This window comes from Artibeus jamaicensis, unplaced genomic scaffold (assembly GCF_021234435.1).
Source record: "Artibeus jamaicensis isolate MK-2021 breed Jamaican fruit bat unplaced genomic scaffold, CSHL_Jam_final contig_585, whole genome shotgun sequence".
NCBI lineage: Eukaryota > Metazoa > Chordata > Mammalia > Chiroptera > Phyllostomidae > Artibeus > Artibeus jamaicensis.
In genome coordinates, this window is record NW_026521894.1 from 6229746 (window position 1) to 6244549 (window position 14804).

The following is a 14804-nucleotide window of genomic DNA, read 5'->3' on the forward strand; positions in this document are numbered from 1 at the left end:
AGGGATAATAAAAGCTAATGGCTGGGGCTGGAGGTGTCGGATGCTGCCCCAGCACAAGAGCGCGCGAGGGTCTGAGCTGCAGGAGCAGGGCTGTGGGTCCGTTTTCCTCTGGGGCGCCCGAGCTCGCCTCCATTTTCGGCCGCTGTGCCCCGAGGCGGGCGGGAGTGGACCGCACCTAGGCCTCCGGGCCGAGGAGACCGGCCTCGCCTCTCCCGAGATCCCCGCGGTGCTGCTCCACAGGCAGGGCGGTGCGCTTGGCTTTCCCCTAGGCTCCACCGGAGCCCCGGCGGTCCCGGGAGCTCACTGACTCGACCGCGGGGCGTCCGACCCGTTAGGGCCTGGACATCACCGGCCCCTCCGCCCAGCGCTCCGGCGCGGCCTCCCGGCCGGAGTCCCTCCCCTATCCCGGCTCCCTCGAGACCAGCACTCACCGCAGTGGGCCCTCTCCACCCCCTTTCCCGAGGGACAAACCTGCGGGACCGCTACCCGGCGTAGCCGACCGCACGAGGAGGCGGCGAGCGGGCGGCGGCGCCCGCAGCGATCGCGGCCCCCTCGATCCTCCGCCCCCCCGGGCTGGGGCCCCCGCGCCCCCTCGCCCCCTCCTCGGGGTTGCACAACTCACTCCCCACACGCGCGCGCACCCGGGCTCAATCGCATTGCTCAACCTACTTGCAGTCTCTTCTCAGCAGCCATTACACGCCCTGGAAGCCGGGGCAGCCCCGTGGCCCTCCAGCGGCCGTCCGTCTGTCGCCTCAGCCCAGGGCCGCCGCGGCCGCCGCTAGGGCGCGGGGAGAGCGGGATGCACCCCCATGCCGCCCGCCGGGCCACACGCCGGGGCCCCGGCTCAGGCGCGCCGCCCGCGCCGATGCCCCGCGGGCAAGAGCAAACCCGACCGTCCCGCCTGCCTGCTCGCTCCTCCACCTCCCGCCCGCGGCCGCCGCCGGCGCTGGCGCTACGCCGTTTCCGCCTCCCCTTCCCTCTTTTCCTTCTCCTTTGACTCTTCTGAAGCCGACGTTGGCAAACCAGCACCTGCTGCTGGAGATCACCGAGAACTGAAACAGGAAACCCTGAGCGGAGGGGAAAACCCGGGAGGCGTGGAGCGCGGTGAGGGGAGCTGCTGGAACCTGTCGGGCTCGACTCAGCCGCTGAGGCTGTCTAAGGTTCCAGCGCCTCCTCTCCTCGCGCCCATTCCCCAACCCGGCCCAGCCCCGGGGTCCCCACCTCCCCTCTCCAATCCCCCAGCCTCTGTCCGCTCCGCGACATCTTCTTCACCCAGCGATAACATAGATTATCCCTGGGCAGTCGAGAAAATCGAGAGTCTGCCTTCTTAGGGCAAGTTTCCCGTGGTTGTTTCTTAATATCAATAAACCCTAATGAAGTAAAACCTCAGCCGGCATTATCAAGACAAATAAAGGAAGTTAAATGAAGCTGTTGGGATTTCTTCGAGGAGAAGGACGTCTTTCAGCAAGGAAACCGGCCTTACTGGCAACACATCAAAATCGAGGTTAAAGCCAGGACAAATCTAGATCTTTTTCAGGAGGTTGGGAGGAGACGGCCTTTTTCACTGAGGTGGGCTCCTGAGTAGTGTGAAAAGCACTGGCAGCAGAGAGCTTTCACCTCTGTGAATTATATAACACCCAGCACAATCTAGGTCAACAATTCAGAAGTATTCAAATAATCTTATTCACCGCCTTGTGGACTTGTCACCAGGTGCTTCACTCCTAGCCTTGGGCAGTATGCATCAGCTTCTAGAGTGAGAGGGAAGGGGAATTATGTAGATTGTGCCCTGGACTAGGTAGCCCGATTTAACTGCATTATCTCATTTATGGTTCACCATAGCCCTGTGAGCTAAGTTATAATCCCCTTTAGCAGTCAGAAAATTGAGGTTAGGAAAATTTCCCAACATTACACGGCTTCGGATGTTTGCATCCTGAGCACATACTTGCTTCATTGGAACAGAGTTGATGCCTTGGATAGCACTTTTTCACCTTCAATAAAATTTCTTCCCTCTTTGAACAGTTTTCAATAGAACATATATGGTTTATACTTGGATTTGTTGAATATGCTTGGTCTATTTAATGGTAGTGATACCCATGATGCTTATTGTGGCTCAAACTTGATATTTTCCAGTTTAATGTTCTTTTTCTCTCTGCCTTTGTGACTTAGTTGAGCAGCACAGATGCCCTCATCTCTTGGGCCAGTACCTGTTGCTCTTTAGCTATTGATGATGGGGCCCCAGCTGAGAGCATTCTACTGGCTGGTGCTATCGGCATTCTCACTGCTTGGGAGATGGAAGGGGAGCATCTCACTGAGTCTGCTTTCCACCTCAGTAGGCCAGTCTTGGGGTGTAATAATTAGAATAGCTGGCTCCTAGACTTCATTTTGAGCATAAGAAAGCCCACTGGTCCACATTTTTAGTACCATCTTTAAGACCCTTAGGAAGTCTGGCAACCTGCTCTCTGCAGTCAGGTCGGTTTTGGCAGGAAGGGAAGCAGGCTTTGGGAAAGTATCTCCAGTTTACTGAACCAAACCCTCAAAAGTCTCTTGAGCAGTATTAGGAAGGGGTGGGGAATTAGAAAGAACCTGACTGGCTGGCTGGCTGGCTGATAACAATATTGATGGTATTTTTGGCACGATTTTTGCAAAGCCAGAAATTCCCCCTACTCCCCAGTATACTGCCCATGCAGTCTACCTTATTCCCCTCAGTCAACAATCAAATTCCATTGACTAAACATAGTTATAGAGTAAGGCACTGTATGAGGTCCTTCGCAGTAAGAGCCGTGCATAATTATTATAATTGCTAAAATTTAGTGAATGCTTACTATGATCTAAGCACTTGAGTGTGTTCTCTCATACAATGCTCCTAAAACCCCTATGAGAGAATAACTATCACTATTTCCATTTTAGAGATGAGGAAACTGAGACCAAAACCACAATAAGTAACAGAACAATGATTAAAATGTAGGCAGTTTGACTCTAGAATCAGGAACCATTATGTGAATAAGATACTGCTTTTAATTACCAGCTACTGTGTAGTTGGGAAGATAAAGGCATAGACAAAAAGAAAATGAGAGAATTTACAAGTGTTAACTTTGTGTCATGGGTAAGAAATGCAGTGAAGGATCAGTCAGAGGACAGAGGAATCTGTTTAGATTGGAGTGGTTGGGAAGTCTACACAGATGATTTTGAGTTTCAAAAAGGGGAAATTTAAGCTGGGCAATGATGATGAATAATATTTTGATAAGCAGAGAGGATAAGGAAGGGAATATCAATGAAACTGCATAAACAAAGAGAGAATGCCAGGGAGAAAAGAAAAATAGGGATTAAAAAAGCTGCAAAGCTTTAAATTACAGAGACTTGAACGAAGAAGGAGAGGGAAGAAGGGAAGGAGAGAGAGTTGGAGGTTATGCAGTGTGGACTCTGTGAAGGGTTTTAAACAGAAGGTGACATAGAGAACATCCTATTTTAGGAAAACCAACATTGTGATGGTTATCAGATGGTCTGGAAAGGGGAGAAATTGAAGCGGGAACACAAGTTTAATGACCTATATGGGAGCACTGACATGAAATAATGAAGTAAACAGTGAGAGAGAGAAAAACAGGGACATGTTAGTGAGCCTCTGTGACTTAACAATCAGCAAGTTTTTGTTGAACGATTGGATATACTTGATGAAGATGGAATTAAAAAAAGGGAGAAGTCCAAAATGACTTAGTGAGTGTGAATGTGAAGGCTATAATGTTACTGAGTGGAAAAAGGGGCAAGTTTAGAGGCAGAGGAACTACCTTTTTGGGCAAATGTTTAGAATAATTTTGTTTCAGGCATATATTTGTGGTAATAGTTGGTTATGAATGTGGAAATACATATTATAGTATTATCTAGAAAGGGCAAATAGTTGGGTAAATGAGGCTTTTATTTGCTATTAAGAGAGTATGAAAATTATAAGTGATAACTATTAGAGTTGAAAGAAAATTTCTGAGATAATGAACATTAGGGAATTCCTCTTTTCTTTATTCCAAGTTATATTTACTTAAAAAGAAAACAGGATATATAATAAAGAAATTTCATGGACTCAGAGAATGTAAGGTTGGTGAAAGAAAAGTTAGAAATCATGTAATCTGACTCCACTTTTCATTTTGCAATGGTAAAATTGAGGATCAAATTTTCAATGTCTAATAGTAAAACTTCAAAATAGGCATCAGCCAAGTATGACACATTTGTTATTACCAACTCTGTATAGCCAATTGGTATTTGAGTTATAATATCAAGTCTGGAGCTTGAATTATGACTTTGAATTACACATAATTTAAATTTTTGAGTGACTATGACTCCCTAACAGGCAAAACCTGGAACAGCCTCACGAGTTAAAAGCAAGTGCTTTGAAAAGAACAGGTTGGAGATGGGATGGGATGTGAGAGAGAATGATTGCAAAGTCAGCACTTCTTTTTAAAATATAGCTCCTTGGTAGACTACCACAAACCTAGATTCACATTTGAACCTTAAAAAAACAGAGTTTCAAGTGCCCAGAACATCCGACCCTGATGCCTCAACCTGGAACTTCTAATTGCCCAGGCCACCTTATCTAAGACCTCCAGGGACTGGAGGTCACCCTCATGTTCAAAGCTGACACACACCCCCTGGCAACTGCTTCTAGTTCAATCCACAGCTTTACTAGCAGCGTCTTTAGCAGTTTTCTCATTGAACATGTGTGAGCTCAGTGGCTAAACTTGGGGGTGCAAGAGAATCATTTCTCTTTTTCTCATGTCTCCTGACTGCCATTTCTGCCAAAACGCTTACCTTAGTTGAAACAATGTCAGAAGTCCTTCAGAAGCACCTTCATCTTCAGCTCTTTGGCCAGCACTTAATTTCCTGTAGTTGAAGAACTTCACTCACATAGTCAGGTGCCTACTGTGATTTTTCACTCACAGTTTCTTTATGTTTTTCAGAAAAGTTCTGGTTAATTCCAACAACCTGTGAAATGTAAGATTTCCTTAATACCATTACTCTAAACAACCATTTCCTAAGCACATGACCTATGTAAGACAGATACATCGGGATAACATTTATTCTAGAGCATGTGCTTTAGTGACTGGTTAGAATTGCTTCTTAATACCAACTTCTTAGGGAAAGGAAACTAGAGTATATGAGATATGTGCTGCTGACCAATCCCAGAGCTTCTTTCTTTTGATGAGTTACCACAGGATTCCACACGAGCAGCATGACTCTTTTTCAGCATTTGTGGGAGGCCACCAGAGAGCCAGAACAGCACAGTTTCAATATGCTTGTGTTGTGCAGTCATGTGCTTGGTTTTCTACCTGAATCAGACTGCATGGCTTCCCTGCTTTCACTGCATTTGGCCGACATAGGAATTTCAAGAAAAATGAGCACTTAATATAGAATAAAAAATTGTTCCTAAGGTGGCACTTTGCCATCTTGACAAGGACAACACTTGTCATCGCAGTTCACTCTGCCCAGAAGTTTTGAAATTGTTATTTCAATATAGAATTTTAGGCATACCTTTGTAAGCATCTGTTGTTTTTAAAAGAAAATTGGTATGTAGAATTACAAATGCACAAAATTGAGAGTTGAAAACAGAATTCTAGAATTTCCTGACTAGAATGCATATTACATTAAAAAGTTATGTCACAAGAATATTAATTGCAGCATTATTTGCAGAAGCAAAAATTAGAGTCAATCTAAATTTCCATTAATAGGAGACTATTTACATAAATCGTAGTATGTTTATATATTAGAATGCCATTTGCCTATTAAAAAGAATGAAGTGACTTTATTCATATGGAATACACTTTAAGATCCATTGTTTATTAAAAAATTACAGTAAAGACCAGTGTATGTAGTAAGCTACCATCTGTGTAAAAAAAAGAGGATATCTCTGTATTTGCTTAAATATGGATATAATATCTTTGGAAGGACATGCAGGAAACCAGCAACAGTGGTTGTTCTGGGCTGAGGAACTGGATAACTAGGAAGAAAGTGTAGAAGAGGGATTCACTTTTTACACTCTATCCTTTTATAGCTCTTGAATTTTAAATTGGGTATTTGAATGAGCTATTCAGAAAATATTTTTAAAGTCTACATTTATTGGTGATGTGTGCTATTGGCCATGCCTTTCTATTTGATTCTGTAAATAAATATTTATTGTGGGTTTTTTTTCAAACAGTACCATAAGGAAGAGGAAGTTGTGGGAGTCCTGTGAGTTGCATATGTGGAGGCTGGGGCTTCCCAGACGAAGGAAAGACTTCTATGACCATGTGGAAGGGGAGATCCCATAATTGCTAAAGGATTCCCAGCCAGCATTAGTGGTGTTAGTCACTGGTTTTACAACTTGTCAGAAGTTCCAAATGCAGATTCTAAAGGATTTTTATGAGAACTGGCTTCACTAAGGGGAACATTCAGGGAAGTTCCCATCAGCAGACAGGAGCTCTGTCTGTCTTGCTTCCTATAGCATCCCCAGCTGTCCTGTGCCTGGCACATGGGAGTCACTCGGGCCAGTTCCGGACCACTGGGCCATAACACCCAGTGATTCTCCAGTTTCCAGATGCTTACTTAGGCATTAATCTGTTAGAAGGTAGTAAAGACATGACCATGGGAACAAAGATTCAAGACTCTGAAATAGTGGGCAAAGCAGAATTCAAATCTCAAAGGAACTGAGGAGTTAGAAAAATACTTGTATACGGGGTAACAAGCCAAGAAACCTACTGCTGAACCAGCAGAACCAGATAGGGGCTTGGCTTAATAAAAGAAAAAGTAACCAACCAGCAAACACATTAAAATAGAAACAATTCCCCCAAACAAATAACAAACATCGTAACAATAAAATGGAAGGGACAGCTATATAATTAGGTCTACAATTCACGGGATAAGCAGGATTATCAGCAGAGCAGGTCAGCTGCTGAGTCACTGTATCCCCAGAGAGCTATTTGGCTGTGGTGGGCAAGCCATTGACTTAGGGTCTAGGTTGGCTTCAGAGTCTAGGATAGGACACAGATAAGTGAGCTTAGTCACGAAGGCCAGAAGGAATCAGGGGAAACAGCCACCCTAAGTGGTTTTAAGTACTCACATCCATGGGAAATTTACACTGTCGGCTACTTTTTGTTTGAAGTGGAGATTCCAGGGAATATTCAGCCAACCAGAATCCAAGAGTTAGAAATGAAGAGTCCAGAACTGGAAAGCATTATGCTGAGTGAAATAGGCCAGGTGCTGAAAGACAAATACCATATGATCTCACCTTTAACAGGAAGCTAAACAACAAAACAAACAAGCAAGCAGAATAAAAAAATGAAATAGAGAACAAGGGGACAGTGACCAGAGGGGAATAGGAAGGGAAGTTAAGGGGGAAAAGGGAGAGGAATTTAGAGAAACAAATAGGAAGGACGCAGGGACGCAGGGATGAGAACTAGGGGGGGTGGAGATGGGAGGGAGGTGGGGAGCAAGGGGCAGGGGAGGCTGGGATGGGAGAAATAGACAAAAAAACTGTACTTGAAAAATAACTAAATAAAATTAATTAAAATTTAAAAAATAAAAACAACAAAAAAAGAAAGTTAAATAAATAAATAAATAAATAAAAGAAATGAAGAGTCCAACCAGGCAGAAAGAGTTAAGCAGATCTCCATGGGTCCAAAGTGGAACCTACCTATAGGCCTAGGTTGGAGATAAGTAATTGATACTGAAGAGATAAATAGACTGAAGCTATCTAATGACTTAATCGTTTTGGTAGGTCTGATTTTAGAGAAACTGTTTGTCTTTCATCTTGTCTATTCTCTGACCAATCCAGAGCACACAAGTTTTGACTTATAGGCAGAAGTAGAGTCGGGCTGTGTCTCATGGCCCTTGAATTTGGTCAAAACATTCATCTTATTTGAAAGAAGTTCAGTAGTCCTCTAAAATGTGTCTTTAGCTCTTCATACATCTGTGACTTCCTCTAGTTTTTAAATTTTATATACAGAACCCTGGCTTATTGAGAAGAGGTAGGCCATCTGAGTCATACTTACAAACATCTATTTTGAAAAGTGAACATTATCTGTCTTGTGTCATCCCTACTTTTTAATGGAGATTTTGCTGAGGAAATTCAGGAATTTGTCATTTTACTTGGGATAACTACAAGAGGCAGTGTTTATAAGAACATTCCAGAGTGTTGGTACGATTGGGTGTATGCAGTTACTTGTACTGTTTTGGTGGTCAATTATTTCCACACAAAAGTAGAAGCTGTCATTTTCTAAGACTCTTTTATATATGTAGCCAGCCAATAGTGAAATTGAGATTCAAATCCTTTAGCTGTATGGTGGATCTCACTGCCTTTAGCATCGAATACCCTTTATTTTTGTGTTATTTTAAATTATAAAACGATTCATGCTCAAAATAATTGTAGACATTATTTTATTGAGTTTATTGGGGTGACATTTGTTAACAAAACCATACAAGCTTCAAGTGTGCAACTCAACAAAACATCATCTGCACATTGCATTTACTCTCATTGCCCAGAGCAAAGTCTCTTTCCATCCCAATTTACCCCCCATTTATCCCATTTATTTTGCTTAGTCCCTACACCTTCTTTCCACCCAATCCCCCTCTCTGACAGCTGTCAGTCTGTTCTATGAATCTATGTGCTTCTGTTTTTATTTTGTTTGTTGTTATTTTGTTCATTAGATTCCACATATAAGTGAGATTTTATGGTACTACATGCTCATTGTAGAAAAAATTTAAGGCACAATAAAATATAAGATTTCAGAAATGCAAATTATGTCTTATCCCATCAACCAGAGACAACTACCTTACACTTTTTTTCCATTTTCTTCCATTCTAAATTTATAGTCCAGTAACTTTCTTTTTCTATATAATTTTTTAAAAAAGATTTTATTTATTTATTTTTAGAGAGAGGGAAAGAGAGGGAGAGAAATATCAGTGTGTGATTGCCTCTTGCGTGCTCCTCACTGGGGACCTGGCCCACACGCCAGGCATGTGCCCTAACTGGGAACTGAACCAGTGACCCTTTGGTTCACAGGCCTGTGCTCAATCCACTGAGCCCCACCAGTCAGGGCTCCACTACCTTCCTTGATTTAAGTTAATTAAACATGTGTTTGTTGAGTTCCACCACTGCAATTGGAATCATAAAAGACATGGTCCACATCTTAAAGAAACCAAATATTTTCTCAGAAAGATAAGACATACATCTGAGAAAATCTACAGAAAATACTAAGTTAAATATAGTCAAGTGTCAAACTTGCCTGAGTTAGGGGGTCACTTAGCTAGGATCTTTAGGATCTGAAAACAGTTCTGTCCACCCTAGGAATTCATTCATTTAGCAAATATTTGTTGAGCACTTACTTTGTACCTGCCATTATGAGGATGTACCACTACTTCCTACGGTGGACTTGGAGAATTCCTAATGTCAAGACACTTCTGTTTTGCTCAGTGTATCTTGTACATAGCCAACTCCTCATCTTCCACCACTCATTCTCCATAAGTCACACTGGCTTTCTTGTTTGTGCTGTTTCCTGACTCTGGAACACTCTTCCCCAAATATCCATAAGGCATGCTCCCTAATGTCATTCAGATTTCTCCTCAAATGTCACCTTTTAGAGAAACCATCCCTCAACACCTTATCTAGAACATCAAACATGTCCTCCCTCCCTTCATATATGTTCTAGTTACAATCCATCTCCTAATTCTGCTTAAAAAAAGTTTATAAAAATGCTATGTATGCCCTGGTTGGTGTGGTTCAGTGGATTGAGTGCTGGTGTGTAAACCAAAAGGTTGCTGGTTTGATTCCCAGTCAGAGCAAATGCCTGGGTGTGGGCCAGGTCCTCGGTTGGGGGTGTATAAGAGGCAACCCATTCATGTATCTCTTTCACATTGCTAGTTCTCTCCCTCTCTTTCTCCGTCCCTCCCCCTCTTTAAAAATAAATAAATCAAATTAAAAAAATTCTATGCATATCCAATATCCAGATAAGATACATGTATAAGTGAAATTTATTCTTCTGAAGATGAAAATGCATGAAATTTTAGTTCAATAAGGTAAAAAGAGAGAGAACAGATATGACATCCCTGGTGGGAGAAATCACAGGAAACCTAGACAGACAGTAGTTGTATAAGTAAGGCTTTCTTCAGAAATCCTGAAACGGATATAACAATGAGACAAAGTAGTGCCAGAAGTCTCAGCTGTCCAGGTATCTGCTGCACATCACCAGATGCCAGAAGAAGATTAATCAACCAGAAGAAATTATCTGATTAAGTTATCATTTTCATCATAGACTCTGTTTTCTTCTGCCTTTTGTTACTTCTCTCCTGGTTCCCCATCTCTCCTGACCAGTTTCTTTGGGACTTTTCTTCTGTCTACACCTACAAAGAATTCCTCTCTAACCAACCGACCCCATTATCTACGGATTCACTCACATGTCTTGGGTTTTCTCAACTGTCCTGTGGCATTAACTACCACTTATATTCTGATATTTGCCAAATCATTATCTGCAGCCCCTATCTAGCACCTGGCACTTGGTAGGTACACAATAAAAGCACATTTTATTTATTCAAAATGAATAAATAACATTTTTGGCTGGTGGACAAGGGTCGGGGAGCTCCTACTGTGTGTCAGCCATTAGTGTAGATGCAGGAAAAGCTTTCTACTCCAATAGAGCTTATATTATATATCAACCAGTATACAATTAAACAAAGACATAAAATCTACAAACAAATAAACAAAATAATTTCATATAATAGCACATGCTCTGAAGAAATAAATTAAAAGTGGACTACTACCAGGTTTGGGACTAGCTCATGGAAAGTGATTAGGGAAGGCCTCTTTTGAATCACATTTGAGCTAAAATGATGCAAAGGAGCCAGTCATGCAAAGTACATTCCAGGTAGAGGAACAAGCAAGTGAAGGAGCCTCCAGGTGGTAGAAGTGGAGGCTCAAGGAGGAGAATGAAGAGCAGTTTAGTGGAGCTTGGTGAGAGCAAAGGAGCTTGGCAGGAGTGGAGGCTGGTCCCCTTAGGTAGGTCCTGTGCACTTGTTTGCTCCAGACCACATGTCTTCCCTTTATCTTACCGCTGACTGGTCTCTATTACTTACTTTGCCTGCCTAGTTCTTGTAAGTATTTGAGTTTGTGATCCTTCTTTGTTTTTGGTGAACCTCACTGTCAGTTATAAAAAGGTTCCATGTGTTTGTTTGTTTTCTGGCTTCTACATAGCCTTCTGTCTCTGCCTATAACACCTTCCCCTTAATACTTGGTGAATGAAGATTCAGCTTAGCAATTCACTTTATTTTAGACAGCTTTCTCTGATCTTGTCTAACTGGGTTAGATGTCCCTCCTCTATGCTCCCAGTATCCTTTGTGATAAGCAAGGCACATAAATGCTGAGTAACTTCACCCAAATCATGTAACAGCATCAGGATTTGAACCAGGCAGTTTAGCCCACCCTCTTAACCACTGTGCTCTAGTTCCTGCTTTATAAAGCTGTTGGGAGAGCACTGGGATGATGCACATAAAGTGTTTAACATGAGCCCTGATGTTTGAAAAATACTCAGTAAACGTTAACTCTAATTATAGACATAATCTCTGCCCCTGAGAAGCTTATCGTCAACTGAGGGAGTTAAAAGTCTAGTAAATATATGAATAATATGGAGAAAACAATTTGAATACCTAGAAAGATCTTTAGTATAGTCATTGCATCCCTGTATGTAAAGTAGCTGCCACTTGATAGCAGTGATGATAATACTCTTTGAAAATGAAAATATCAAAAGGATGAGAAGGTCTTACAAGAAAAATGAAAAATTCAGTTGAACTTGTCTTCTGGAGGTGCTTCTGGAACATCCAATTAGAGATGACCAATAGGTTAGACAAATATCAGCAAAATTCACCCTGTTACTTATGCAACACTCTTGATTTTTCCCTTTCCTCACCTCCACATCTACTCTGGGAATGAGGCTTTGTTGGGTTTTCTTTCAAAATGTATCCATAACCTGCTCTCTTTTCTCCTCTGCCTCCACGCTGATCCAAACTACCACCATCTCTCTGCACTTTGCCTTCTTTATCTGTAAGTAGAGATACTAATGGTATTTATCTAATGGGGTTATTATGAAAATTAAATAAGATAGTTTATGTAAAGCACTCAGAATGCTACCTAGCATGTAGAAGAAGGGGAGGAGCTAAGAGTGGAAAAAGGACCAAGATAGTATGGGACTATGGAATCTACTGGATGAATGTTTCTAGAAGAAAAGTAGTTATCAGAGGTTAAGAAAATTGGGAACTTCCAAACATGCAATGTCTTGTTCTGTTAAGACATGTCTACATAAGAGTGGTAAAACAGAAATTTGAACACGGTTATTCTACTCAATCAGTTAATCGGAATAGTATGTACAGCCATTATCTACATATAAGTTGAGTCAGTGAGGATCTCCTTGTTAGAAGGAACAAGACTCAGCTAGAATATCATTGACTCAGGTCACCTCTGTTGAGTCAAAACTTTTTGTGTCAGGCCACCTCACAGACTGCTGAACAGTCTGTGGATTGGTTTCCTTAAGGGTCAGCTTTCCATTTTTATTCAGTCAGTAGAGACGAGAGAGGGATGTGACCAGGCCACCACAAGCTATCATGGCTGGTCAGTAGGGGCTCAGGAGGGAGTAGTTTCCTTCTCATTAGAAGTGACTGTGGGCGCTGAGTATGGCGAATTGCCCAACTGACACTTACAGTTGAGACATACAGTTATGCTGAAGAATGGTATGAGGTATGCAGTCTAATGCCTGGTTTCAAGTCCCAGTAATCCAGTTTCACTTTGAAACAGCTCTGTGCTTTGAGCAAGTCAGTAAATTTCTCTGATGCCCAGGTTCTCCTTTATTAAGTCAATATGTTTATCATTTTATAAGTATTCATTTTGGAAAGCTCCATGTAAACTAATCACCTGGAATCATCCAGGTCTCAAGTAACCTTTGTGATAGTAGTAGAGGTGGTTTTAATTGACTTGCTAATTGTTGGAACTTTTTTTAAAGAATCTGCTCAAAGTGGCACTATGCTCAGTGAAGAGGACAAATATGTAATTCCCAAAAAAGATTTTTCTTTTTATTTTCAGATGTGTAAGAAGAAGAAATTCCTTAATGCTAATGAGAGATAATATGGCTAACTTCAGCAAGACAGTCCACAAACGCACACTTTACTGCTGTGAATTTCTCTCTTAAGACATATGGTGACATGGGATAGAAGAGCTAGTTAAAGCACTTCTTCACAGAAAGAAGACATTGTACTATGGAACTCTGATGAGAAAGTAGAAATAGAAGTAATACAATGAGGGAAAGTCCAGTGGAATAAGAAGATTGGCCTAGGATTTCAAAAGTATTCTCGTGGTTGAGAATTACTCCATCAAGCACCCCAAGTGGGCCAGTCAGGGTGAAGGAAGAACAGGCTGGAAGCCATGGTATGGTGTGAGGACTCCAGGGAAAGTGAGAGGAAACAAACAGGTAAATTCTGATGCCCATCACATGTTAATACATAGTTATTGCCGCCTGGAAATACATTCTGGAATTCAAAGTGAGAATTCCCAAATCTGATAGCAGAAGTTTTTTGAGATGGCTGCCAGCTGCCTTGCAGTACTTGTTTCTATATTTTTTTCTCTCTTAACCTAGAAGAAACTGCCTTGTTTCTCAACCTACAATATATAGCTGCAGTAATGTGTCCAATATTTTAAAAAGTAAATGCAATGAAACAGTCAGAATTCTGATCTCATACAATAGAATTTATTGAAGAACATTGGTTGTCTGACATAAGCTCTAGAAGAGCTTGAAAACTAGGCTTAGAGGCCATAGAGCCAGGTACCATGTCCAGCATCACCCCACATAAGTAGCCCAGCAAGATATCAATGTCTCTTTTGATAGGTACAGATACCACAGCCTGCCCAGCCTCCAGCCTGACGCTGGCACTAGAGGTGGCCACTAGAACCCCTGTGCCTGCTGCCTCTGGAAAACAAACATAGCTTCTGTCCCTGCTATTACTGTTGCCAAAACAGACGCCATGAGGTTCCTTTTTCTTAAGTCGCTAGCTCCTGGTATGAAATCTGAGGAGAGAACATCCAGTCAGAGGACTCCAAGTCATGCGCCAGCACGATAGCTAAGCAAGCTAATACGTGGTAAGTTCAAGTTTGTCCTGGTAGGTGGGCTCTACTCTAAGGTTTCTCATGCAGGGAAAAGAGGTTTAGATGCTAGAAAGACAAAAGCATTAAATATGTATTCAAGGTTTGTCTTCTATGAATGCTTCATTTTGGTCAGCAAACCCTTGATTTAGTTAATACAAGATATTTTACCATACAACTCCCAATCTTCTACACATTTCTTTTTAGCTCTCAGTACTGATTCATTAGACCCTTCTACTTAAGTAATTTTACTCCTGTGAAATACTATGCAAATAGCTCTTTAGTGTAGAATTTTGGATGTTTACTAGTATTAAAAATCAAGATGGGTTCTTTTGTTGTGCAAAGATAATTGTTAATACATTAAATAAATGCTCATTCATAAAAATAATGAATAAATTGAAAGAAAAGCTTATTATAAGATAGTTTAATGCTTAAGATTTGCCAAGATTATGTAGCATTAAATGTCATAATACTACTACTACTAATAATAATAAGAACAAGAGAAGAGTAACACATTAAAATTTTATGTATTCTTAGATTTTATTTTATTTTTTAGATTTCCATCTAGACCGCAGATAGTACACACATGCAGAAAGAAGCTTCAGTCACTTCTTGTCACCAGTGGAATGTTTCTGTGGTCCAACAGCAAGGCAGTAAATAACAAGATCTC

At 41.7% G+C, this 14804-nt stretch overlaps 1 protein-coding gene across 3 annotated transcripts in view; it reads right to left on the reverse strand.

The window, feature by feature from the left end:
* ZC3H12C (zinc finger CCCH-type containing 12C) overlaps positions 1-4958 on the reverse strand; it is a 69652-nt gene extending 64694 nt beyond the window's left edge. The window contains exon 1 of one of the 3 annotated variants that reach the window (XM_053670431.1): positions 4795-4958. Coding sequence is in view for 2 of the 3 variants with exons in the window: in XM_037163873.2 (XP_037019768.2) it covers positions 64-133 (70 nt within the window). In the remaining variant the exon portion in view is untranslated. Of the gene's footprint in view, positions 1-63; positions 349-669; positions 1037-4794 lie in introns of those variants that run through there. The other 2 variants (XM_037163872.2, XM_037163873.2) reach the window with 2 other exon arrangements.
* Positions 4959-14804: the final 9846 nt, after the last annotated feature.